Below are 26717 nucleotides of genomic sequence, written 5' to 3'. Positions count from 1 at the left end.
TATCTCCTAGATGTATGGTGTTTTATATCTCCTAGATGTGTGGTTCAGGACCATCTCCAGTAAGAATCCATCAGCCTACGTCACCCTGCTGTAACCTGGGTGATATAGACCATCCACACTTTCTCTCTCTCACACACACGCTTGTACCATCTCAGCTCATCTCTCTCTCACACACACCCCAGTCTCTGAGACCCGGGCATCGCTCTCTCTCTCACACACACCCCAGTCTCTGAGACCCGGGCATCGCTCTCTCTCTCTCACACACCCCAGTCTCTGAGACCCGGGCATCGCTCTCTCTCTCTCACACACCCCAGTCTCTGAGACCCGGGCATCTTTCTCTGACCATGGACGTGTCAGCGCTGGGCAGTGGGAGCAGCTGTTCAGAGGATTGTGTGGTAGGGTCTGGCTGTCTGGAGGACTGTGGGAACCAGAGTGACCGGACTGACTGGGAATGGGAGGACTTCAGTGGGGCTGAGCTGGTGTGTGTGACAGCTGTGTGTGTGCTGCTGCTGGCCCTGGGCATCACAGGAAATATGTTAACCATCCTGGTAGTTTGGCTCCGGCCACACCTGAGAAGCACCACCTACCTCTACCTGAGTAGTATGGCCGTCTCCGACCTCCTCATACTGCTTCTGATGCCTTTAGATCTGTACTACAAGGTAAGGGGGAGTCTCTCTCTGGCTGTGGAGGTTCCCTCCCTGGGGGTTAGCTAGCTGATACTGCGTGTGTGTTATTTCTGTTTCTCTCTCGCTAGCTGTGGAGGTTCTGGCCCTGGGGGTTAGACGATATAGTGTCTGAGCTGGGTTGTGAGTGTCTGAGCTGGGTTGTGTGTGTGTGTGTAACCTATCTGTGTCCGTCCCTCTAGCTGTGGAGGTTCCGGCCCTGGGATCTGGGTGATACAGTGTGTAAGCTGAGTGTGTTCATCAGTGAGAGTTGTACCTACTCCTCCATCCTCCACATCACCGCCCTTTCTCTGGAGCGCTACCTCGCTGTCTGTCGACCACTCACAGCCAAGACACTGGTCACACGGACCCGCGTCCGCACTCTCATTGGCTGCCTGTGGGTTGTGTCCGTGATCAGCGCCGGGCCGGTGTTTGCTATGGTAGGGGTAGAGGAGCTGGGGGGAGGAGAGGGGGAGAGCGAGTGTCGCTGTACGGACTACGCCGTCTCCTCAGGCCTGCTGGGGGCCATGATGTGGCTCTCCAACCTCTACTTCCTGGTGCCGCTGGGCATTCTGGGAGTTGTGTATGGCTTGATCGGCAGGAAGCTATGGCTCCGCCCACAACGCAGCAGCCGAGACCGCGCCCAGCGACACACCATCAAGATGCTAGGTGAGGCTGTGAGAGAGGCTCTGTATTTTAAAGTTACTTTGATTTACTGGTTTGGGCCTCAGCAATACTACAGCTAAGCATCTATTGTGAACCAACTATATCACACATACAGTAATGAGTTCTAATTTCAACTCTGTCGCTCCATCCCATATTCTCCTCTCTCTCTAGGGATGATCGTGCTGGCGTTTGTTCTGTGTTGGCTGCCATTCCACGTTGGTCGGACGTTGTTCTCTGTGACGCTGGGCTCCAGCGCTGATATGTACTACATCTCTCAGTACTTTAACCTGGTCTCCTTTGTGTTGTTCTACCTCAGTGCTGCTGTCAACCCTATCCTCTACAACACCATGTCAGCACGCTACCGCCACGCTGTCCGCAGCCTGCTGCGCTCACACATACCCCGCTCCCTCCACCCCCCACTGACCCCACAACACTCTACCACCACCCTGTAACTCACACTACCCTGCTCCCTCCACCCCCCACTGACGCCACAACACTCTACCACCACCCTGTAACTCACACACACCCCGCTCCCTCCACCCCCCACTGACGCCACAACACTCTACCACCACCCTGTAACTCACACACACCCTGCTCCCTCCACCCCCCACAACACTCTACCACCACCCTGTAACTCACACACACCCCGCTCCCTCCACCCCCCACAACACTCTACCACCACCCTGTAACTCACACACACCCTGCTCCCTCCACCCCCCACTGACCCCACAACACTCTACCACCACCCTGTAACTCACACACACCCCGCTCCCTCCACCCCCCACTGACCCCACAACACTCTACCACCACCCTGTAACTCACACACACCCCGCTCCCTCCACCCCCCACTGACCCCACAACACTCTACCACCACCCTGTAACTCACACACACCCTGCTCCCTCCACCCCCCACTGACCCCACAACACTCTACCACCCCCCTGTAACTCACACACACCCTGCTCCCTCCACCCCCCACTGACCCCACAACACTCTACCACCACCCTGTAACTCACACACACCCTGCTCCCTCCACCCCCCACTGACCCCACAACACTCTACCACCACCCTGTAACTCACACACACCCTGCTCCCTCCACCCCCCACTGCCCCCACAACACTCTACCACCACCCTGTAACTCACACACACCCTGCTCCCTCCACCCCCCACTGACCCCACAACACTCTACCACCACCCTGTAACTCACACACACCCTGCTCCCTCCACCCCCCACTGACGCCACAACACTCTACCACCACCCTGTAACTCACACACACCCTGCTCCCTCCACCCCCCACAACACTCTACCACCACCCTGTAACTCACACACACCCCGCTCCCTCCACCCCCCACTGACCCCACAACACTCTACCACCACCCTGTAACTCACACACACCCTGCTCCCTCCACCCCCCACTGACCCCACAACACTCTACCACCACCCTGTAACTCACACACACCCTGCTCCCTCCACCCCCCCCTGACCCCACAACACTCTACCACCACCCTGTAACTCACACACACCCTGCTCCCTCCACCCCCCACTGACCCCACAACACTCTACCACCACCCTGTAACTCACACACACCCTGCTCCCTCCACCCCCCACAACACTCTACCACCACCCTGTAACTCACACACACCCTGCTCCCTCCACCCCCCACTGACCCCACAACACTCTACCACCACCCTGTAACTCACACACACCCCGCTCCCTCCACCCCCCACTGACCCCACAACACTCTACCACCACCCTGTAACTCACACACACCCTGCTCCCTCCACCCCCCACTGACCCCACAACACTCTACCACCACCCTGTAACTCACACACACCCTGCTCCCTCCACCCCCCACTGACCCCACAACACTCTACCACCACCCTGTAACTCACACACACCCTGCTCCCTCCACCCCCCACAACACTCTACCACCACCCTGTAACTCACACACACCCCGCTCCCTCCACCCCCCACTGACCCCACAACACTCTACCACCACCCTGTAACTCACACACACCCTGCTCCCTCCACCCCCCACTGACCCCACAACACTCTACCACCACCCTGTAACTCACACACACCCTGCTCCCTCCACCCCCCACAACACTCTACCACCACCCTGTAACTCACACACACCCCGCTCCCTCCACCCCCCACTGACCCCACAACACTCTACCACCACCCTGTAACTCACACACACCCCCGCTCCCTCCACCCCCCACAACACTCTACCACCACCCTGTAACTCACACACACACCCCGCTCCCTCCACCCCCCACAACACTCTACCACCACCCTGTAACTCACACACACACCCCGCTCCCTCCACCCCCCACAACACTCTACCACCACCCTGTAACTCACACACACACCCTGCTCCCTCCACCCCCCACTGACCCCACAACACTCTACCACCACCCTGTAACTCACACACACACCCTGCTCCCTCCACCCCCCACTGACCCCACAACACTCTACCACCACCCTGTAACTCACACACACCCCGCTCCCTCCACCCCCCACAACACTCTACCACCACCCTGTAACTCACACACACACCCCGCTCCCTCCACCCCCCCACAACACTCTACCACCACCCTGTAACTCACACACACACCCTGCTCCCTCCACCCCCCACTGACCCCACAACACTCTACCACCACCCTGTAACTCACACACACCCTGCTCCCTCCACCCCCCACAACACTCTACCACCACCCTGTAACTCACACACACCCCGCTCCCTCCACCCCCCACAACACTCTACCACCACCCTGTAACTCACACACACACACCGCTCCCGCCACCTCCCACAACACTCTACCACCACCCTTCAACTCACGGACACACACACAAACACACACACACACACACAGAAAACCTTGGAGATGGATGGAGGAATAAGACTTTGTTTAGAGGCACATTGTCTTTAGTGAGACATATTGTCAGATTTATTGTATAATATTTGATTCATATTTGCCATTTTGATGACTGTTGGTTCTAAACCCCTGAAGGTGTGTGTGTTCTCAGAGTGATGTGTAATAAACTAATTCCAGCCTTTTGTCTTTGTGGTACTTTAGCTCTGGTCTGTGTGTGTTTGTGTGTCACCATGGTGACTGGTGAAGGTAAGAATGGCCCCTGGGGAGTATTGGCGGGTTGGGAGATTGATTAGAGGGGGTTACTGGGATTATTGGTTAATGTGAGGGAGGGAGGGATGTAAGGTGTGTGTGTAGCAGTAGGAGGTTGCAGCCTTTGAGTTGACAGCGTGCTCAGAGTTCCACTCTGTCTCATCACGGACTGACTGATTTAGCAGACTTGCCACCTGCAAGCCCACCCACCCCACTCTCTCACACTCACACAGCTCTTGGCAGCCCCCCATTCTAGGAAATCAGTGACATCAATTAACAAGGGAGACAAGGACACCAGTGGCTACTGCAAATCTCCAGGCTCAGATCTGAATATCACAGCAAAGTAAAAAACATCACAGTACAACATATTCAGTCCTCTACTGTGCATTTGAGTATTTTGTATTAATGTACATTTTTGAATTTGTGTTACATCTAATCTAAATAAAACATTTGACTGATAAACCCTGCACTCTTCATTTGATTCACTTTCATGACTGACTCAACCTGTCATGATGGAGAGGGAATGAAAGAGAAACAATATAAAGACACATTTCAGATTCTATCTTGGGCTCTGTTTCAGAGTAGAGTTCATATTCAGCCCATCCATCCCCCTCTACCTGCCTAGCACCATCATGGCACACTTGTTTTCTAGCCTCTGCTATTCTTCATGCTTCCATTCTACTATACCTCTCAGGAGGAGAGCTGATAGATGTGGTATCAGGCCAATGGAACTTGACCCAAACAATGAAAATACATTGTCCCCCAGCAAAATTAGTTGACATTTAGGCTATTGTTTATGTGTATTTTACACTATGTTGTGGTAAAAATCAGAACATAATACTTGTATGGATGTCAACCTCAACACATGTCCATATCATCGTCACCAATCAACTGCATTGCAGTTAAAAAACAACTTTGACTACCACCACTGACTTTTGTATGCTAACTATACTACCAGCTTATACGAACAGGAGTTGGCATTTAAGTCACTTTTTCTAAACCTGAAAAGGAACAATTTCTAAATGTTATGCAGCAAAAACAACCAAATATATCCAAATTGGACATTAGTAAACCTGTTGAGGGCCTGTTACAGTACATCAATCATGACCAGTGGCGACCCGTCATTCAGGGCAGGTGGAGCTAAACAGGTAGCTCCTAAATGCAGGTGTTTCAGCCTAGCTCAGTCCTTTCTGTAGTGGTGGGGCAGGCCAGCAGAAAATAGGAGCATTGCACCGTGATTGGCTCAGCATTGCACAGTGATTGGCTCAGTGTTCTGTCATTCATGGGGATACTGTCACCCGCCTTTAGTAAGGGTAGACATCAATAATGTGAGCCCTTTGGGTGCTGCATAGAGTTACATTAGAAGTGCCCTTCCAAGAAGGCTCACGGTCATTGGCCACAGAAATTACATCAAATCACGTTATATGTAGAGTAGCTTTGATTGGACTGATCATGTCAACGTCTTACTTTCACAATCTTAGCTTGCAGTCATCATCATGAATCAAGTCTACTGGCAAATCCTTTTTAAGCCTTGTCATATGAAGAGAAATAATGAAGAGAAAATATAGATAAAACGTATCGGTGCTCATCGGCCATTGGACATAAACATTACACAACAATTTGGAGATCGCAAATTCAACAATGAGTGGTTTGTAAGGAATCGGTGACAGTGGCTAACTGCAAGCATTGCAACTGGGAAGTCGGGAATAATACATTTTGAACGGTCATTCAACTCGGAATTGTAAATCCGGCATCTTTCTCTTTGATGACAAAATTTGCCCACGAAGGACCGGTGCGCCACTTTCCTGTTCAAGCACGTCACAAAAATGTCTTATGCTGCTTCATAAATGATGTAAGATGCCAGAGAGAATTGTATACTGTAGCTAAGAAAGTAACACTAGTATACGTAAGTGTATGTTGTGTAGTAAGCTGTTAGTAGCCCGTGTGCCTTACCTTAATAATTTGGTCTATTTTCACCAACGCGGTATTGTAAACACATCGTTCGTGGCCGGTGTGTGCTTGTTTGCAAACTTTTTGTGTATAGCTTGACAGTGCTCCTGACAGTAGTACACTAAGAACAGCCCATGTTCTGAATTCTGTTGCTGTTCATTTCAAAAGTGCTGAACAAATAGGTATATTGACCACGTCCGTCCTAGCTCGCTCATTCATGTCTTAATCGAAGTTACGGATTGCCTCATATTCGCTTGTCCTCCCCTTATGCCATAGCTTGTACTGTACATCTCAATTGTCAGTAGAAACCACATTTGTTTAAGCAAGTCAGCAATATCAGCTGTTTTTTAAAAAGGCAGTAAATGAGAGGGATAGATCCCGATGAGAACACACCTACACACATTCACAAACAGGTCTTGCCATACATCAATAATTACTGGAGTGACCACCCGCTTAGAATCTTACCTGTGAAGGCCTCTGTAACCTTGCAACTTCACAGTTACGTTTCAAGTTTTAATGTCACATGCTCAAGTACAGTGAAATGACTTTCTTGCAAACTGAAAACCCAACAATGCAATAATCAATAACAATGTAATACTAGAAAAAACACATGAGAAATAAGAACACAATAAGTAAGTAAGCATATTATATACAGGGTCAGTTTTAATGCCATATTTAAAATGTGCAGGTATACTGGAGTGATGGAGGTAGATATGTATAGGCATAAGGTGAGTAGGCAACAAGATATAAGATAAACAGAGTAGCAACAGCTTGTATGTGAGTGGGTGTGTAGAGTCAGTATAAATGTATGTGCATATTATGTGTGAGTGAGCAGATGATGGAGTAAGTGAGTGAGTGTATGTGTGTTGGAGTGACAGTGTGTGAGTGTGTAGGGTCCTGTTAGTGTGCATAGAGACAGTGCAAAAATAAGTGCTCAATAAAGATACAAGGTTAACTCAGATAGTCCATGTAGCTATTTTGTTATCTATTTATCAGTCATTTTTCCTTGGGGATAGAAGCTGTTCAGGAACCTGTTGGTGTCAGACTTGATGCACCGGTACCTCTTGCAGTGCGGAAGCAGAGAGAATAGTCTACGGCTTGGGTGACTGGAGTGTTTAATGATTTTCCAGGCCTTCCTTCCACACCTGATATAGATGTCCTGGATGGCAGGAAGCTCGGCCCCAGTAATGTACTCGGCTGTCCGCACCACCCACTGTGTCATAAGTGTTGCCGTGTTGAATTGACCAAACTGCAGGCGGAATGTGGATACTCATCTTTTTAATATTTTAGAGCAAAGTATACACAGAAAACAATAAACACGAACAACTCCAGACAGGCTAACAGGCTACTTACAAAATCATAGCAGTGTTAACACAACCACCCACAAACCCAAGTGACAAACATACTCCTAAATATATGACTCCCAATCAGGAACAACGATAACCAGCTGTCCCTGATCGGGAGCCACACAGATCAACATAGAAACACAACACCCAGAACAAACATACACAGACATCTTCTGCCACGTCCTGACCAAAATACTACACAACTACACCCTCTGCTGGTCAGGACGTGGCAGTAACCCCCCCCTAAAGGTGCGTACCCCCCCTAAAGGTGCATACCCCGAATGCCCCTAAAAAAGAAACCACAAAAATCCCCAAAAACCACAAAAAACAAAACAAATACCCCCTAAACAATAAGGGAGGGAAGGGAGGGTGGCTGCCGTCAACGACGGCACTGTGCTACACCCCCCCCCCCCCCCTCCCCAACCCACCTATCCTGAAGGTGGCTCTGGTTCCGGCCTCCTCCCCTCCAGGTTGTATGCAGACTCATTGGGGTCCGGGTCGTAGACAGACTCACTCCGTTGTGGATCGTGGGCAGATTCCTTCAGTTCCATACTGTAGGCAGACTCAGTTAATTCATAGTTAATAATCCACTTATTCAGTTCCTGATCATAGACAGACTCACTTGGTACCGGATCGCAGGCAGACTCCCTCAGTTCCGGGTCGCAGGCAGACTCCCTCGGTTCCGGGTCATAGGCGGACTGCACACTGGTGCCGGATACTCTGGACTGCACACTGGTGCAGGATACTCTGGACTGCACACTGGTGCCGGATACTCTGGACTGCACACTGGTGCCGGATACTCTGGACTGCACACTGGTGCCGAGCTCTCGAGGCTGGGCTGACGCACTGGACGCCTGATGCGTGGGGCTGGTAGAGGAAATACCAGGCTGGATAAACGCACCCCAGGACTAGTGCGAGGAGCGGGAACAGGCTGAATAGGACTAGGCTGACTAATGGGAAGCTTGGTCCGGGTTGCTGGTACTGGTCGTGCCAGACTGGAGGTCCTCACTTCCGGGTTAGCACGAGAGGCGGGAACCGGAAAGACTGGGCCATGGAGGCGCACAGGTGGCCTTGACCGCACCGCCTGCAGAACCCGTCCTGGCTGGATGGAACTAGCAGCCCTGTACAACCGGGGTGCTGGTACAGGGTGAACTGGGCTGTGCAGGGGCCTGATGGTTGCCGTGCGTAGAGCGGGAGTAGGGTAGCCTGGACCTAGGAGGCGTACCGGCGACCAGACGCGCTGCGCAGGCTTCCTCCTACCAGGCTGGATGCCCACTCTAGCACGGCATCTGCGAGGGGCTGGAATGGCGCGCACCGGACTGTGCGTGCGTATGGGCGAGATAGTGCGCACCTCAGCGAAACACGGCGCCCTCCACCTCATACGCTCCTCCATATACTCACGGGTAGCTGGCTTATGGCTCTTCTTATGCCTAGCCAAACTACCCGTATGCCCCCCCCAAAAAATGTATTGGGGGTGCCTCTCCGGCTTCCTTGCCAGCGCGTTCCTGGCCTCATATCATAGTACTTGTTGTTTTAATTATGCATTTGGTCTTGTCTTGTCCAGAATACTATCCTAGCAGCAGTCATATTTACAATGGACCATGAATACTAGGCTAGTTTTTTGCAAATAAGCTAGCTAGCTACCTACCTACCAAGATTACATTACTAGCAACATACCCTTATTTTACCTGATCCTCTTCTCCTTCAGCCAGTGGAGATCTATATTTAATCCCTTATCATTTCTGACAACTATATGAACGAGGTGAAATCTATTTCAGTTCATGGTGTCAGTATGCACTGCTGTATTCAAGCAATTCAGAATGAACTTGTTGACATGTTCTGTTGCAGATTGAAAGCCAGATTAACTCATTGCAGAATGTATCCATAATCATGAATGAATAAGCATATTTATTTGACAAGAATGCACCTAGTCACCCATCAATCATGTCAAACACCTTAACTCCAACAATTAAATTGTTTTAATGAAATCTAAATAGTAAACAATGCATACATATGCCTTTTATACATAACATATAAACATCTGAATGTAAGTAAAGATGAAATGATTTCTTCACCATCAACACCACAAACCTGGGACATTGAAGAGCACCATATGAACTAGTATTACTATCAGAGAGCACACAGATTCTTCTGATTTTCCATTGTAGGAATTAGACCAGCACAAATAACGCCATGTAAAACAGTATATTGTCATTTTTGGTCGGTGAGTTACAAATGGAGAAACAACTGAATGTGTAAGGTAGCTTTTATATAAAATGCTACTCCAGCCGAATGAGAAACACACTTAGACTCAAAACAAGGAAGCCATGCTTAAACACAGCTATATCAACACCCTTCTGGTAAATGTAACAGGTCCATGAAGCCATGCCTAAACACAGCTATATCAACACCCTTCTGGTAAATGTAACAGGTCCATGAAGCCATGCCTGAAACACAGCTATATCAACACCCTTCTGGTAAATGTAACAGGACCATGAAGCCATGCCTAAACACAGCTATATCAACACCCTTCTGGTAAATGTAACAGGACCATGAAGCCATGCCTAAACACAGCTATATCAACACCCTTCTGGTAAATGTAACAGGACCATGAAGCCATGCCTAAACACAGCTATATCAACACCCTTCTGGTAAATGTAACAGGACCATGAAGCCATGCCTGAAACACAGCTATATCAACACCCTTCTGGTAAATGTAACAGGTCCATGAAGCCATGCCTAAACACAGCTATATCAACACCCTTCTGGTAAATGTAACAGGACCATGAAGCCATGCCTAAACACAGCTATATCAACACCCTTCTGGTAAATGTAACAGGACCATGAAGCCATGCCTGAAACACAGCTATATCAACACCCTTCTGGTAAATGTAACAGGACCATGAAGCCATGCCTGAAACACAGCTATATCAACACCCTTCTGGTAAATGTAACAGGTCCATGAAGCCATGCCTAAACACAGCTATAACAACACCCTTCTGGTAAATGTAACAGGTCCATGAAGCCATGCCTAAACACAGCTATATCAACACCCTTCTGGTAAATGTAAAAGCTCCATGTTGCTGCTATCAATTGTGAGCAGCACATTTACCACTGCATTCAGTCTGAACCCCAGAATAAGCAGAAGGAGGAAAGCATTACATAGGTGAAAGAAAGTACACCACAACACCGTCTAGATGTTATCCAATCAGGAGAACAACAAGTGAAGGAAGGGTGGGTTTACAGCAATAAGATGGAGAGTTTAAAGGGTCTGAAGTTGAGGGACCATGGGGCATGAAAGGCATAGTGTAGAATAAGGGGTAGCTAGAGGGATGGTTGGCCATGGAATAAACATAAAATGGGGTTTTATGGATTCAGCACACAAGCTCTAACAGGATAACTGATACATCCTAACAGGACTTTGTCAGGTAAAGACTGACTCAAAACTAAAACGTACTAACAGTGACTCCTCTGTTTCACCACGCTCACCACCAGGTCCGCATTGCACCAAACGGCGGGCGTCACAAACACCAGGGGACTTCAACTTTGTTTGCTCCACGCTACCCCATAAATCACTCCTTTTGATGGTGCCCTGTTCCTAAGAGTAAAGAAAGAAACAGATCTTGACCCAAGTTGCATGACACGGGGCGCCCGCTCCCCCTGGTCAGAAGAGACACAAACAAACATCACAAGTCCACTACAGGTTACCTTCACTGATTCAACTGCACCCAACTCCTTTCCCACCCACCCTGAAACAACAAATGTCACTCCGACTGGACCAGATTCTTCTTGATCATGACCATCGATGCCATACTCAGGCTCAGAGCTCTTCACCACACCTTCCACCTCATTTAACTCGCCCTCATTCACTTCCATTTCACCTCCAGTACTCGGTCTGGCGCACGGCTCACTCTGTTTGCACTTGACACCAATCTTCTTCAACACCCCATGTCCATTTTTATCACCATCCTCCTCAAATTCAAATCCAACCTCTGCTTTCCTCATTTTCTTCAACCTCTTCTTCCTCTTTTTCTCCCCTCCATTATTCCACCAGAAATCCACCTTTGTGTCCCAAACATGTGAATACCAATTAATGTAAAACCCACAATAGCAAAGAGGACTAAATAAGATTACATAGCCTTGCGTACTAGCTATACATACTAATGATCTGCTGTCCAGAGTGCAATAGCAATCAATGTTTTCCCGCAGTAAATTAAATTGAAAGGAAGTCACGCTTCTTGCTTAGCAAGTACCACTTCCTCCCGATTCGGCCCATACCTAGAGCGAACTCGAGACCTCTGCCTTGCTAGCACACATGACCGCCCTCCTGAAGCGTCTTACCAGTCAGCGCCACGATAAAAGCTAGCTATTCACTGGCGAAAGTGGGGACACCTCAAGCTGAGGAGTAAGTTTCACACATCCCCATGTGCTACATAAACTCACTGTTGACTCAAGATATACTAATCAGTCAGTCTCTGAAACTTCTCAAAAAGCCTGCCCAAAATAATACAGCTAGCTAGGGTAGCTACAAGTCAGTCGGCTACTTGAAGTAGACTACTCACCCACAGACACAAACAAGCATTATCAAGAATTCTTAGCTTCACCATCTAAATTAGTTAGCTAGTTATAACTAGCGAGCGAGACTGTTGGTTTATAAAAGTAAAAAAAAGCTTCATTCGTTTTTAGCAATTTCTCATGCATTTAAGTGGCTAGACAAATAGACCACTAATGTAGCCATCTAGCCAGGCTAATGTTGCTAACTAGCTAGCTAAACGTTCTAGATAACAGGTATTGTGTACATTTTAAAAACTTGCCCAAGACAGTTCACAGAATTGTCAATTTAAACACATTTATTAATTACTGAATTTAGCTAACATTAGATAGTTAATCCAGAGATTCTTACCTTTGCCTTGTTTCGGCAGTCTAGTCCAGATCATCATGGCCCTGGTGAGTGATGCTAAGCTTGAGACAGGCATTTGTAGTTCTGTATGATAGCCACAATAGCAGCTAATTAGCAATTCATTTTGGGGGGGTAAATACAGGCAATTATATTTATAAAAGTCACCTTGTTCGAGAGAGATTTACACAGTTATCAAAATGTCCCTCCCAGGGTAAGCCTACACGAAACACAGCCCTTATTTGAAGTGTTTCTAAAATCCCCTATGAGAATAATGTATGGTAAAAAAAACTATTCAAACCATTTCTGTGTTTGACCGCTAGGTTTTATGGGTATTATGACTCATACGATGGTACTCTATCGCCACATTCACATGCTGGTCGGAACTAGGAAATGTTGAAATTTCCAACTTGCTGATTCGTTGAACGCAGCAAGTGTATAACTACAACCATTTAGCAAGTCGGAAATTTCAGAGTTTCCTAGTTCCGACAAGGACATGAAAGCGGCATATGCAACACACTTTGGAAGGCGTGGCCCTATGGTGTCAATATCATGCCAAATGTATTCGTGAACTCACAGAATACATTTTGTATTTATGTATCATGATCTGTACAAATAAGTACCAATCCACAAATGTAAATCACTTTCCACAAATGTAAATCACCAATTCACAAATGTAAATCACCAATCCGCAAATGTAAATCCCCAATCCACAAACGTAAATGACTTAACACAAATGTAAATCACTTTCCACAAATCTAAATCACTTTCCACAAATCTAAATCACTATCCAGAAATGCAGTTTACTATTCACAAACAAACAAACAAAAAGTTCCCACGCGTATAAAAAAAGTTCTCACACGTAGAAAAAGATTTGTAGTCGTACAAAAAAAGTTCTCAAGCATAAAAGGTGATTTGTAGTCATAGAAAACAAGTTATCACACGTAGAAAGCGATGTGTAGTCGTAGAAAAAAGGTTTGTACCCATAGAAAGCGATTTCTATAAATCGCTGGCAGCCTCTCGTTTGGCCATGTTGATGCCTACCTTTCAAGGCTGCAGAAATTATAGTATGGTAACCATAATATGTTAACCATATGTGTAGCCATAGTATGTCCAACGTAAATAATCGAAACCCTAGCCCTGGATTCCTCTATATTTGCAACACTGTTGTGGTGTACAGCCGTTCATCACCCAAATAGCTGAATTAGCTGGCCAGTGTGATAGCACCAATACTTTTGGCATGATATTGATCCCACACATATCCTTCACATTTATTGGTGCTATCACACTGGCCAGCTAATTCAACTATTTGGGTGATGAACGACTGTACACCACAATAGTGTTGCAAATACAGAGTTTTTTTCTATGACTACAAATCGCTTACTAAGTGTGAGAACTTTTTTTCTACGACTACAAATCGTTTCCACGCGTGAGAAACTTTTGTCTTTATGGCAGTCATTTTACTTAAGGCCCTTGGAAATGACCTGCATATCTGCAGATATAAAAACATTCTAATGCAATAATCGATTTAAAAATACAAATAAAAACGTGTTTGTTTGTGGATAGCGATTTACATTTGTGGAAAGTGATTTACATTTGTGGAAAGTGATTTACATTTGTGGAAAGTGATTTACATTTGTGGATTGGTGATTTACATTTGTGGATTGGTGATTTTGTTGCAACCCCTATTAATAGTCTGTTCAACCTCACTTTTGTATCGTCTGAGACTGCTAAATATTGGAAAGTGGTCGCGGTCATTCCCTTTGGAGACACTCTTGACCCAAACTGTTACAGACCTATATCCATCCTGCCCTGCCTTTCAAAAGTCTTCGAAAGCCAAGTGAACAAACAGATCACCGACCATTTCGAATCCCACCGTACCTTCTCCGCTATGCAATCTGGTTTTTGAGCTGGTCATGGGTGCACCTCAGCCACGCTCAAGGTCCTAAATGATATCATAACCGTGATCGATAAAAGACAGTACTGTGCAGCCGTCTTCATCAACCTGGCCAAGGCTTTCGACTCTGTCAATCACCGTATTCTTATCGGCAGACTCAACAGCCTTGGTTTCTCTAATGACTGCCTCGCCTGGTTCACTAACTACTTCTCAGATAGAGTTCAGTGTGTCAAATCGGAGGGCCTGTTGTCCGGACCTCTGGCAGTCTCTATGGGGGTGCAACAGGGTTCAATTCTCAGGCCGACTCTTTTCTCTATATATAGCAATGATGTCGCTCTTGCTGCAGCGCTCCAGCAGGTATATTTCATTGGTCATCCCCAAAGCCAACACCTTCTTTGGCCACCTTTCCTTCCAGTTCTCTGCTGCCAATGATTGGAACGAATTGCAAAAATTACTAAAGTTGGAGACTTATATCTCCCTCACTAACTTTAAGCATCAGCTGTCAGAGCAGCTTACCGATCGCTGCAGCTGTACACAGCCCATCTGTAAATAGCCCATCTAACCAACTACCTACCTCATCCCCATATTTGTTTTTCTGCTTTTTTGCACACCAGTATTTCTACTTGCACATCCTCATCTGCACATATATCACTCCAGTGTAAATTGCTAAATTGTAATTACTTCGCCACTATTGACCTATTTATTGCCTTACCTCCTTAATTCATTTTCACACACTGTATACAGATTTTTCTATTGTGTTATTGACTGTACGCTTGTTTATCCCATGTGCAGCTCTGTGTTGTTTTTTATCACACTGCTTTGCTTTATCTTGGTCAGGTTGCAGTTGTAAATGAGAACTTGTTCTCAACTGGCCTACCTGGTTAAATAAAGGTGAAATATTTGTTATTTTTTTAAATGTACATTTGTGGATTGGTGATTTACATTTGTGGATTACTACTCATTTGTGCAGATCATGATACACGAATACAAAATGCATGCTGTGAGTTCACAATACTTTTGGCATGATATTGATCCCATACATATCCTTCACATTTATTGGTGCTATCACACTGGCCAGCTAATTCAACTATTTGGGTGATGAACGGGTGTACACCACAGTAGTGTTGCATATATAGAGTAATCTAGGGTTAGGGTTTCGATTATTTACGTTGGACTATCACCGTATTCTTATGGCTACACATATGGTTAACATATTACGGTTACCATACTATAATTTCTGCAGCATTGAAAGGCAGGCATCAACATGACCGAATGAGAGGCTGCCAGCGATATATAGAACTCGCTTATTATGGGTACAAACCTTTTTTTCTACGACAACAAATCGCTTTCTACGTGTGAGAACTTTTTTCTACGACTACAAATCGCTTCTACGTGTGAGAACTTTTTTCTACGACTACAAATCGCTTCTACGTGTGAGAACTTTTTTCTACGACTACAAATCGCTTCTACGTGTGAGAACTTTTTTCTACGACTACAAATCGCTTCTACGTGTGAGAACTTTTTTCTACGACTACAAATCGCTTCTACGCGTGAGAACTTTTTGTCTTCATGGCGGTCATTTTACTGAAGACCCTGGGAAATTACCTGCATATCTGCAGGTATAAAACAAATTCTAATGCAATATATCGATTTACAAATACAAATCAAAACGTGTTTGTTTGTGGATAGTGAATTGTTTTTGTGGATAGCAATTTACATTTGTGGAAAGTAATTTACATGTGTGGATTGATGATTTAAACTTGTGGAAAGGGATTTACATTTGTGGATTGGTGATTTACATTTGTGGATTGGTACTTATTTGTACAGATCATGACACACGAATACAAAATGCATGCTGTGAGTTCACAATACATTTGGCATGATATTGATCCCAGTGACCATCGACTTGAGAAAATGTATCCACTCAAACGCGCCCAGTATCTTGATGTTGCGGTTGCGCAGTAGAGACCCACTCTAACCAGAGGGGCGGGTTCCAGGGAGGGCAGCCTCTCGAGTCAAATCGGTTTTCGTTGACTTGCTCGCCCCTCCTCTGTCCATCGTTTCTAGCTAGCTAGATAACTTGGAGAGCTACCTTGAAGTGTGGGACTCAAACAGGCTGACGGAAAATGACAGACGTCGAGGGAGAGGGAATTAATTCGGTGGCACCTCCGTTAGTTCAGCCATCCTCTCGTAACGGCTCCGGTGTCAGCCCAACGCAGGGCACCGGCAGTTGCCAAACGGTGACTACCGTTACTTCAGGCCCGCGACTGGTGCGGATAGTCAAGTCTGACTCGGGATATGGCTTCAATGTCCGGGGACAGGTTAGCGAAGGAGGACAACTACGGAGCATCAACGGGGAATTGTATGCCCCGCTACAGCATGTCAGTGCTGTTTTACCGGGAGGTGCAGCGGACAGAGCCGGTATCTCGAAAGGGGACCGGATTCTGGAAGTGTAAGTAAGAGTTTGCTTGCTATCTGGTAGCTGCTAACTACATGCGTAAGCTATCTCAATGGTAGATATTTGGTCAAGGCAGGGCAAAACAAACAGACCACAGCAAAGCTAAAAAAGGACGGTAATTGTCATGTCAGCTCCTGTGCACTGCAGTTGGTTCGTGAAACAAACGTTTTCTGCTGTCCCAAATTTAAGCTCGCTAGCTAACGTTAACTCCATAATTCACAAGCTGTTGTCCTCCGCTCAGTGCAACGCCATAAACTATCATAGCTAGCAACGTTAAATTATATGTTTCACTTGACCTGGAGACTAGGCTAACAAAGCCTTGCTAACTCATGCATCAGTCTGTGCTTGTACCAGTCTTACCGGGAGTGTACAGGGCAGAAGAGCCGGTTCATCCCAATGAAAAGACGGTCTGTGTGAGAGCATGTGATCATTACGAATTCCAGTCACACTGACTCTGAACTTCGATACAAGCTAACTATGTGAACACCAGCACACACACTGGTTCCTTCCTTCCCTACACATCACGTTACCAGAAAAACAGCATCTGTCATTCTTATTAACACCTGAACCAGATGATGGACAAAAGGCCATTCAATACGTGCACATTCATAGTCAGCTACTATTTTACCTACTTGCCTTGATGATGATGATAGGTATTTTAATAATGTGCTCAAATGCTTTACATCTAGTCTCAGTTAAATTGGGACTTAGCATTTCCTAACTGTAATAGATCAACAATAGCCATAGTATGCCATCTCTGTGTCTGAATGCGGATGCTGCAATGCATAACAGTGTGTGCAGTGTGTCTGTCTGGTCTTTGCGACAGGTTTAGTATGCACAGGGGTAGCTAGCTTGGTGATGTTAGGTTCTGTTGCCATGGCAAGGAGCAGGCAGCATACAGCTCAGCATCAGTACCTGTGTGTGTGTGTGTGTGTGTGTGTGTGTGTGTGTGGGGAAGAAAAAGTGAGTGGGGGGGTTCTGGATACGGGATACATAGGGTTCATCTGATTGGATGTACTCTCAGTAATTATCTGTTTTGATTCGTTGGCCCACTGTTTGCTGCTTTATGATTGGGTGCTGTGCAGTAGCCTGGCAGTTTGTTGACTCCATTATTGGTGTGTGTGTGTGTGTCTTGAGCAACACAAGTATCTATGCCAGGGAGAGACACCTGCCCATGTGCTCCATATGCTCACACACAGCAGTCCCTCAGTGTTAGCTGCAGTGCTTGTGGAGCATCTCCACAACAGTCCCTCAGTGTTAGCTGCAGTGCTTGTGGAGCATCTCAACTGCTCTCCACAATCCACACTCCTCAGCAACACAGTCCCAGAGAACACACAGTCCCAGAGAACACACAGTCCCAGAGAACACACAGTCCCAGAGAACACACACACACACACACATATATATATATATATATATATATATATATATATATATATATATATATATATATAGTCCCAGAGAACGAACACACACACACACATATATAGTCCCAGAGAACGAACACACACACAGTCCCTATATGACCCACAGTTGTTCCTGAATCCTAACCAGACTAGAATGGAGAAAGACTTGTGTTTTTGTCTGTCTCTGTCTGGTCTGTCTCTGTCTGGTCTGGTCTGGTCTGTCTGGTCTGTGTGTGTGTGTGTGTGTGTGGTATGACTACCTCAGCAGCTTTCAGTTAAACATTAGCCAGCCTGGAGAGTAGTAATTTAAGGAAATGAGTCTGGGTGTTTTGACACCTGTAAGGGATACATGCAGGGATCAACATGTTTGGATGCATAACACACACAGGCCTACAGATGACAGAATGGACCTACTGTGTTCTCTACCCACACACACTGATTAGGAGTTGCGCCGGCTGTGCGCACACTGTCAGTTTCCTTGATGAAACATTGGAGTGTGTGTATCTGTCATTGTGTGTTATCAGTCTGAGCTGTTTGTTTTATGTCACCAGTGTCTTCCTCAGTGTTAGCTGCAGTGCTTGTTGAGCATCTCCTCTGCAGGTGGTCTCAGGTGGTCTGTCTGGCAGTGTTGTGTGTTGATGCTGTAACCTTTGGCCTGCGTTCTGTTCCTCTCAGTCACTGATGTAACAACATGATAGATAGCCTGGGTTTACTAGGCAAAGGGCTACTTTATCATATCTTTTCCTGTGAACTTATACAGAAATATCACATTGACATCATGTGTCTCCTCCTGTGTGAACTGTGAGCCTAACTACAGTTGGTAACTGTAATATTTACTATAGGCTGCTGCAGTGCAGACGTCAGCACTCCTGCTTGCACACACACACACACACACACACACACACACACACACACACACACACACACACACAGTCCCATGCCCTGACACGCTGCCATCTGAGTGGCCCAGACTCACTCACTCACTCACTCACTCACTCACTCACTCACTCACTCACTCACTCACTCACTCACTCACACACACACACACACACACACAGAGTCCCTGCAGAGGTCACAAGTCCAGCTTACTAGCTCATGCTCTGACGCACAGTCATCTGAGTGACGCGACCCCACCGTGACCCCGTTGCCATGGGAGATGTCAGAGTTCCGGCTGAGGTGAACATTAGACTTGCTTGACAGCCTTATCATGACTCTACTGACTGACCCTTAATATAGGATGATCACTGTTATACAAGAGGGTTTGTCTATTCACTCCCAGACACACACAGACTGGCACTTAATATAGGATGATCACTGTTATACAAGAGGGCTCGTCCATTCACTCCCAGACACACACAGACTGGCCCTTAATATAGGATGATACTGTTATACAAGAGGGCTCATCATTAACTCCCAGACACACACAGACTGGCACTTAATATAGGATGATACTGTTATACAAGAGGGCTCATCATTAACTCCCAGACACACACAGACTGGCACTTAATATAGGATGATCACTGTTATACAAGAGGGTTTGTCCATTAACTCCCAGACACACACAGACTGGCCCTTTAATATAGGATGATCACTGTTATACAAGAGTGTTTGTCCACTCACACCAAGACAGACACTGACTAGGTAGCAAGAAACGTCAACAACACAATTCATTTTATTTAGAAAGAACCAATGCTAGCTTCTAATTATGTATGTCTGCTGCTGCTCATTTGCAATAATGACTCAGTATACCCTAGCCCAGTTATGAATGAATATTCAATCTCTACCTCCCTTTATCTGCCTCTCCTCTCTCTCTCTCTCTCTCTCTCTCTCAGTAATAGTGTGAACGTGGAGGGGGCGACCCATAAGCAGGTGGTGGATCTGATCCGTGTGGGGGAGAGGGAGCTGATGCTGGCCGTGCTGTCTGTACCTCCCCAGGAGGCTGACTGTCTGGACCCCGGAGACGACGGCTCAGCCCAGTCCTGCTACGACTACAGCGACAAACAGGCCGTCCCCATCTCCGTCCCCACATACAAACACGCTGAACTCAACCAGGAGAGGTTTGTGGTGAGTAGATGGACGGAAGGAGAAAGGAAGGAAGGGGGGGTGGAGAGAGGGAAGGACTGGTGTGAACAACCTGTCCTCATCTGTCCCAACATGCAAATACGCTGAACGCAACCAGGGGAGAGAGGGAGAGATAAAATGACTGAGGAAAGATGTACATAACATGTAGGTATTGCCGCAGGTAGCCTAGTGGTTAGAGCGTTGGACTAGTAACCAAAAGGTTGCTAGATCGAATCCCCGAGCTGACAAGGTAAAAATCTGTCATTCTGCCCCTAAACAAGGCAGTTAACCCACTGTTCCTAATGCCTAAAGTATATTTCAACTGTGTGTCTCTGTTTGCAGGTGTATAATGTGTACATGGCAGGCAGACAGCTGTGTTCTAAAAGATACAGGGAGTTTGCTATCCTCAACCAGAACCTGAAGAGAGAGTTTGCCAACTACACCTTCCCCAAAATACCTGGCAAATGGCCCTTCACCCTGTCTGAACAACAACTAGACGCTAGACGCAGGGGACTGGAGGAATACATGGAGAAAGGTGAGAGGGAGGGAGAAAGAAAGATTAGGCCAGAGAAATATGGAGCAAAAACCATTTGGAAAGGTGATAGAAAGGGTGGAATGAGAGATGGAGGAGGGATAACTGGAAGAAGGTGGAAGTTGGTGCAATAAATGAATGGAGGAAGAAGAAGAAATGTGGAAAGGAAAGGATTGGAGAGGAGGTAGAGAAGGTCAGGATTAAAAAAAAAATTTATTTCACCTTTATTTAACCAGGTAGGCAAGTTGAGAACAAGTTCTCATTTACAATTGCGACCTGGCCAAGATAAAGCAAAGCAGTTCGATACATACAACAACACAGAGTAACACATGGAGTAAAACAAACATACAGTAGAAAAATAAGTCTATATACAATGTGAGCAAATGAGGTGAGATAAGGGAGGTAAAGGCAAAAAAGGCCATGGTGGCAAAGTAAATACAATATAGCAAGTAAAACACTGGAATGGTAGATTTGCAGTGGAAGAAAGTGCAAAGTAGAAATAGAAATAATGGGGTGCAAAATAAATAAATAAATACAGTAGGGGAAGAGGTAGTTGTATGGGCTAAATTATAGATGTGCTATGTACAGGTGCAGTGATCTGTGAGCTGCTCTGACAGCTGCTGCTTAAAGCTAGTGAGGGAGATAAGTGTTTCCAGTTTCAGAGATGTTTGTAGTTCGTTCCAGTCATTGGCAGCAGAGAACTGGAAGGAGAGACGGCCAAAGGAGGAATTGGCTTTGGGGTGACCAGAGATGTATACCTGCTGGAGCGCATGCTACAGGTGGGTGCTGCTATGGTGAGCGGAGATAAGGGGGGACTTTACCTAGCAGGGTCTTGTAGATGACCTGGAGCCAGTGGGTTTGGCGACGAGTATGAAGCGAGGGCCAGCCAACGAGAGCGTACAGGTCGCAGTGGTGGGTAGTATATGGGGCTTTGGTGACAAAAAGGATGGCACTGTGATAGACTGCATCCAGTTTATTGAGTAGGGTATTGGAGGCTATTTTGTAAATGACATCGCCGAAGTCGAGAATCGGTAGTATGGTCAGTTTTACGAGGGTATGTTTGGCAGCATGAGTGAAGGATGCTTTGTTGCGAAATAGGAAGCCAATTCTAGATTTAACTTTGGATTGGAGATGTTTGATGTGAGTCTGGAAGGAGAGCTTACAGTCTAACCAGACACCTAGAATATGTGGACAACTGCAAATACCTAAGTCAGAACCGTCCAGAGTAGTGATGCTGGACGGGCGGGCAGGTGCAGGCAGCGATCGGTTGAAGAGCATGCATTTAGTTTTACTTGTATTTAAGAGCAGTTGGAGGCCACGGAAGGAGAGTTGTATGGCATTGAAGCTCGTCTGGAGGGTTGTTAACAGTGTCCAAAGAAGGGCCAGAAGTATACAGAATGGTGTCGTCTGCGTAGAGGTGGATCAGAGACTCACCAGCAGCAAGACCGACATCATTGATGTATACAGAGAAAAGAGTTGGCCCAAGAATTGAACCCTGTGGCACCCCCATAAAGACTGCCAGAGGTCCGGACAACAGGCCATCCGATTTGACACATTGAACTCTTATCAGAGAGGTAGTTAGTGAACCAGGCGAGGCAATCATTTGAGAAACCAAGGCTATTGAGTCTGCCGATGAGGATGTGGTGATTGACAGAGTCGAAAGCCTTGGCCAGGTCAATGAATACGGCAGCACAGTATTGTTTCTTATCAATGGCGGTTACGATATCGTTTAGGACCTTGAGCGTGGCTGAGGTGCACCCATGACCAGCTCTGAAACCAGATTGCATAGCGGAGAAGGTGCGGTGGGATTCGAAATGGTCGGTAATCTGTTTGTTGACTTGGCTTTCGAAGACCTTAGAAAGGCAGGGTAGGATAGATATAGGTCTGTAGCAGTTTGGGTCAAGTATGTCCTCTCCTTTGAAGAGGGGGATGATAGCAGCTGCTTTCCAATCTTTTGGAATCTCAGATGACACGAGAGGTTGAACAGGCTAGTAATAGGGGTTGCAACAATTTCGGCAAATAATTTTATAAAGAAAGGGTCCAGATTGTCTAGCCTGGCTGATTTGTAGGGGTCCAGATTTTGCAGCTCTTTCAGAACATCAGCTGACGGAATTTGGGAGAAGGAGAAATGGGGAAGGCTTGGGCGAGTAGCTGTGGGGGGTGCAGTGCTGTTGACTGCGGTAGGGGTAGCCAGGTGGAAAGCATGGCCAGCCGTATAAAAATGCTTATTGAAATTCTTAATTATAGTGGATTTATCGGAGGTGACAGAGTTTCCTATCCTCAGTGCAGTGGGCAGCTGGGAGGAGGTGTTCTTATTCTCCATGGACTTTACCGTGTCCTAGAACTTTTTTGAGTTTGCGTTGCAGGAAGCAAATTTCTGCTTGAAAAAGCTAGTCTTGGCTTTTCTAACTGCCTGTGTATATTGGTTTCTAACTTCCCTGAAAAGTTGCATATCACGGGGGCTGTTCGATGCTAATGCAGAACGCCACAGGATGTTTTTGTGTTGGTTAAGGGCAGTCAGGTCTGGAGAGAACCAAGGGCTATATCTGTTCCTGGTTCTAAAGTTGTTGCTTATTTAAGATTGTGAGGAAGGCATTTAAAAAAAATAACCAGGCATCCTCTACTGACGGGATGAGGTCAATATCCTTCCAGGATACTCGTGCCAGGTCGATTTAAAAGGCTTGCTCACTGAAATGTTTCAGGGAGCGTTTGACAGTGATGAGTGGAGGTCGTTTGACCGCTGACCCATTACGGATGCAGGCAATGAGGCAGTGATCGCTGAGATCTTGGTTGAAAACAGCAGAGGTGTATTTGGAGGGCAAGTTGGTTACGATGATATCTGACGGTGCCCGTGTTTAGGGCTTTGGGGTTGTACCTGGTAGGTTCATTGATAATTTGTGTGAGATTGAGGGCATCAAGCTTAGATTGAAGGATGGCTGGGGTGTTAAACATGTCCCAGTTTAGGTCACCTAGCAGCACGAGCTCTGAAGATAGATAGAAGGGGGCAACACCGCCCCCTTTGGCCGTTCTATCTTGTCTGAAAAGGTTGTAGTTAGGGATGAAGATTTCAGAGTTTTTGGTGGACTTCCTAAGCCAGGATTCAGGCACGGCTAGGTCATCCGGGTTGGCAGAGTGTGCTAAAGCAGTGAATAAAACAAACTTAGGGAGGAGGCTTCTAATGTTAACATCCATGAAACCAAGGCTATTACGGTTACAGAAGTCATCAAAAGAGAGCGCCTGGGGAGTAGGAGTGGAGCTAGGCACTGCAGGGCCTGGATTCACCTCTACATCACCAGAGGTTCAGAGGAGGAGTAGGATAAGGGTACGGCTAAAAGCTATGAGAATTGGTCGTTTATGACGACCGGAATAGAGAGTAGAAGGAGCAGGTTTCTGGGGGTGATAAAATAGCTTCAAGGTATAATGTACAGACAAAGGTATGGTAGGATGTGAATACAGTGGAGGTAAACCTAGGCATTGAGTGATGAGAGAGATATTGTCTCTAGAAACATCATTGAAACCAGAAGATGTCATAGCATGTGTGGGTGGTGGACCTGAAAGGTTGGATAAGGTATAATGAGCAGGGCTAGAGGCTCTACAGTGAAATAAGCCAATAAACACTAACCAGAAGAGCAATGGACAAGGCATATTGACATTAAGGAGAGGCATGCTTAGCCGAGCCACACCAGGATAACAGGCTACTCATAGAGGAACTCATGGGAGTGTCTTAGGAGGTAGAGAAGGTCAGCATAACAGGCTACTCATAGAGGAACTCATGGGAGTGTCTTAGAGAGGAGGTAGAGAAGGTCAGCATAACAGGCTACTCATAGAGGAACTCATGGGAGTGTCTTAGAGAGGAGGTGGAGAAGGTCAGGATAACAGGCTACTCATAGAGGAACTCATGGGAGTGTCTTAGAGAGGAGGTAGAGAAGGTCAGGATAACAGGCTACTCATAGAGGAACTCATGGGAGTGTCTACAATGGATCTGCCTTTCTCCGTGTTTCTACTTTCTCTCTCCCCTCCTTCTCACCATCCTCCTGCCCATTCTACCTTCTCTCTTCACAGTGTGTTCAGTAAGGGTGATTGGGGAGAGTGATGTCATGCAGGAGTTTCTGTCTGATGAGTCTGATGAGGTAAGCGTGTCATTCTGAGTGTGTTTGCTTATTCCTCTCTCTAAGATGTATTCTTTTTTAGACTCTTTCTCTCTCTTTCTCTGCTGTTCTCTCCTCTCATCCTATCCTCTGGGATGTGTGGTGTGTGAGATGGGGCTGGCATCTGTCTTTTTTCTTTTTAGTTTCCTCTCTCCTGCTTTTCCATCTCTGTCTACACTGTGTGTGTGTCTGTGCATGTCTGGCCTATGAGTGGTCCTGTGACTGCCTTCTCACCCACCTGGCCGTAAGTCATCTCTGCCCCCCCCCCCCCCATCTCCGTAGAGCTATAACGGTGTATCAGATGTGGAGTTGAGGATAGCCATGCCTGATAAAACCACCGTCACAGTCCGAGTCCGCAAGAACTGTACTACTGACCAGGTCTACCAGGTAACACACCCCTAACCCCTAGTTACACATACAACCCTCACATATACACCCTCTCACCTAGTCCACCTAGACCATCAGCCCACACCATCACACCTAGTCCCCAGGACCATCAGGTCACACCTAGTCCCCAGGACCATCAGGTCACACCTAGTCCCCAGGACCATCAGGTCACACCTAGTCCCCAGGACCATCAGGTCATACCTAGTCCCCAGGACCATCAGGTCACACCTAGTCCCCAGGACCATCAGGCCACACCCTCTCACCTAGTCCACCTAGACCATCAGGTCACACCTAGTCCCCAGGACCATCAGGCCACACCGTCACACCTAGTCCACCTAGACCATCGGGCCACACCGAGTCCCCAGGACCATCAGGCCACACCGTCACACCTAGTCCACCTAGACCATCAGGCCACACCGTCACACCTAGTCCATCAGGTCACACCTAGACCATCAGGCCACACCGTCACACCTAGACCATCAGGTCACACCTAGTTCCCTGGAACATCAGGCCACACCTAGTCCCCTGGAACATCAGGCCACACCTAGTCCCCTGGAACATCAGGCCACACATTAAACAATTCTAGGCTGGACCATAAATGTACACAGCTCTCCTTGTTAATGCACAGGCCTCCTTGTTAATGCACAGGCCTCCTTGTTAATGCACAGGCCTCCTTGTTAATGCACAGGCCTCCTTGTTAATGCACAGGCCTCCTTCTTAATGCACAGGCCTCCTTCTTAATGCACAGGCCTTTCTCACTCTCCCACAGGCTGTGGTCATGAAAGTAGGAATGGACAGCATAACGGCCAGCTACTTTGCTCTGTTTGAGGTCATCAACCACTCCTTTGGTAAGTGTGAGGGTGACATCTTTTATTTCATAGTACTAGTCTTTTTCCATGTGCTAACTCTAGCATTAACCTTAATCACCTGAGACTTTGGCCTCTGCCGTGTGTGTGTGTGTGTCTTTAATCATAGAGGCTAACATTCCTACCCAGGAGCTTTGTTGATTGAATCACTTCTTCATGATGTTGCTGTTGAGGGAGTTGTGGTGTCTGGTTGGTTGGGATATGAGCAAGGCATTTCTATTTGTAGCGAAACACAGTTTTGATTAGATGGTATACAGCTACGAATTGGCTTTTCATAGTGGGTTAGGAGAACTTACGCAGCAGGTTAGGATAA

At 46.8% G+C, this 26717-nt stretch overlaps 2 protein-coding genes across 2 annotated transcripts; both read left to right on the top strand.

Annotated features, from left to right (window-relative positions):
* The first annotated feature begins 243 nt into the window (after positions 1 to 243).
* On the top strand, positions 244 to 8256 carry LOC115182341 (growth hormone secretagogue receptor type 1-like). The gene is made up of 4 exons (XM_029743958.1): positions 244 to 659; positions 866 to 1331; positions 1500 to 1713; positions 8223 to 8256. The coding sequence occupies exons 1-4, from the start codon at positions 345 to 347 to the stop codon at positions 8254 to 8256; spliced, it is 1029 nt and encodes a 342-aa protein (XP_029599818.1). The 5' UTR covers positions 244 to 344.
* An 8292-nt stretch (positions 8257 to 16548) lies between these two features.
* Positions 16549 to 26386, top strand: LOC115182343 (sorting nexin-27; the record flags this gene model as incomplete). Its single annotated transcript, XM_029743961.1, is given in 6 exon segments — positions 16549 to 16998; positions 20243 to 20474; positions 20814 to 21006; positions 25066 to 25133; positions 25434 to 25538; positions 26308 to 26386. Coding segments are annotated over 6 exon segments (1003 nt in total), but the record flags the coding sequence as incomplete, so codon positions are not given.
* Between the last annotated feature and the right edge of the window lie 331 nt (positions 26387 to 26717).

Source organism: Salmo trutta, unplaced genomic scaffold (genome assembly GCF_901001165.1).
Source record: "Salmo trutta unplaced genomic scaffold, fSalTru1.1, whole genome shotgun sequence".
Classification (NCBI taxonomy): Eukaryota; Metazoa; Chordata; class Actinopteri; order Salmoniformes; family Salmonidae; genus Salmo; species Salmo trutta.
Note: the sequence above shows the minus strand (reverse complement) of the source record. Positions and strands in the feature narration are given on the sequence as shown.

What these genes read in the sequence shown, in the direction of transcription:
- LOC115182341 (XM_029743958.1), top strand. Translation starts at nt 345, where the DNA reads ATGGACGTGTCAGCGCTGGGCAGTGGGAGCAGCTGTTCAGAGGATTGT. An exon ending in ACACACCATCAAGATGCTAG is followed by an intron (nt 1,332 to 1,499) that starts GTGAGGCTGTGA and finishes CTCTCTCTCTAG; the next exon opens with GGATGATCGTGCTGGCGTTT. An exon ending in CACGCTGTCCGCAGCCTGCT is followed by an intron (nt 1,714 to 8,222) that starts GCGCTCACACAT and finishes CCTCCCCTCCAG; the next exon opens with GTTGTATGCAGACTCATTGG.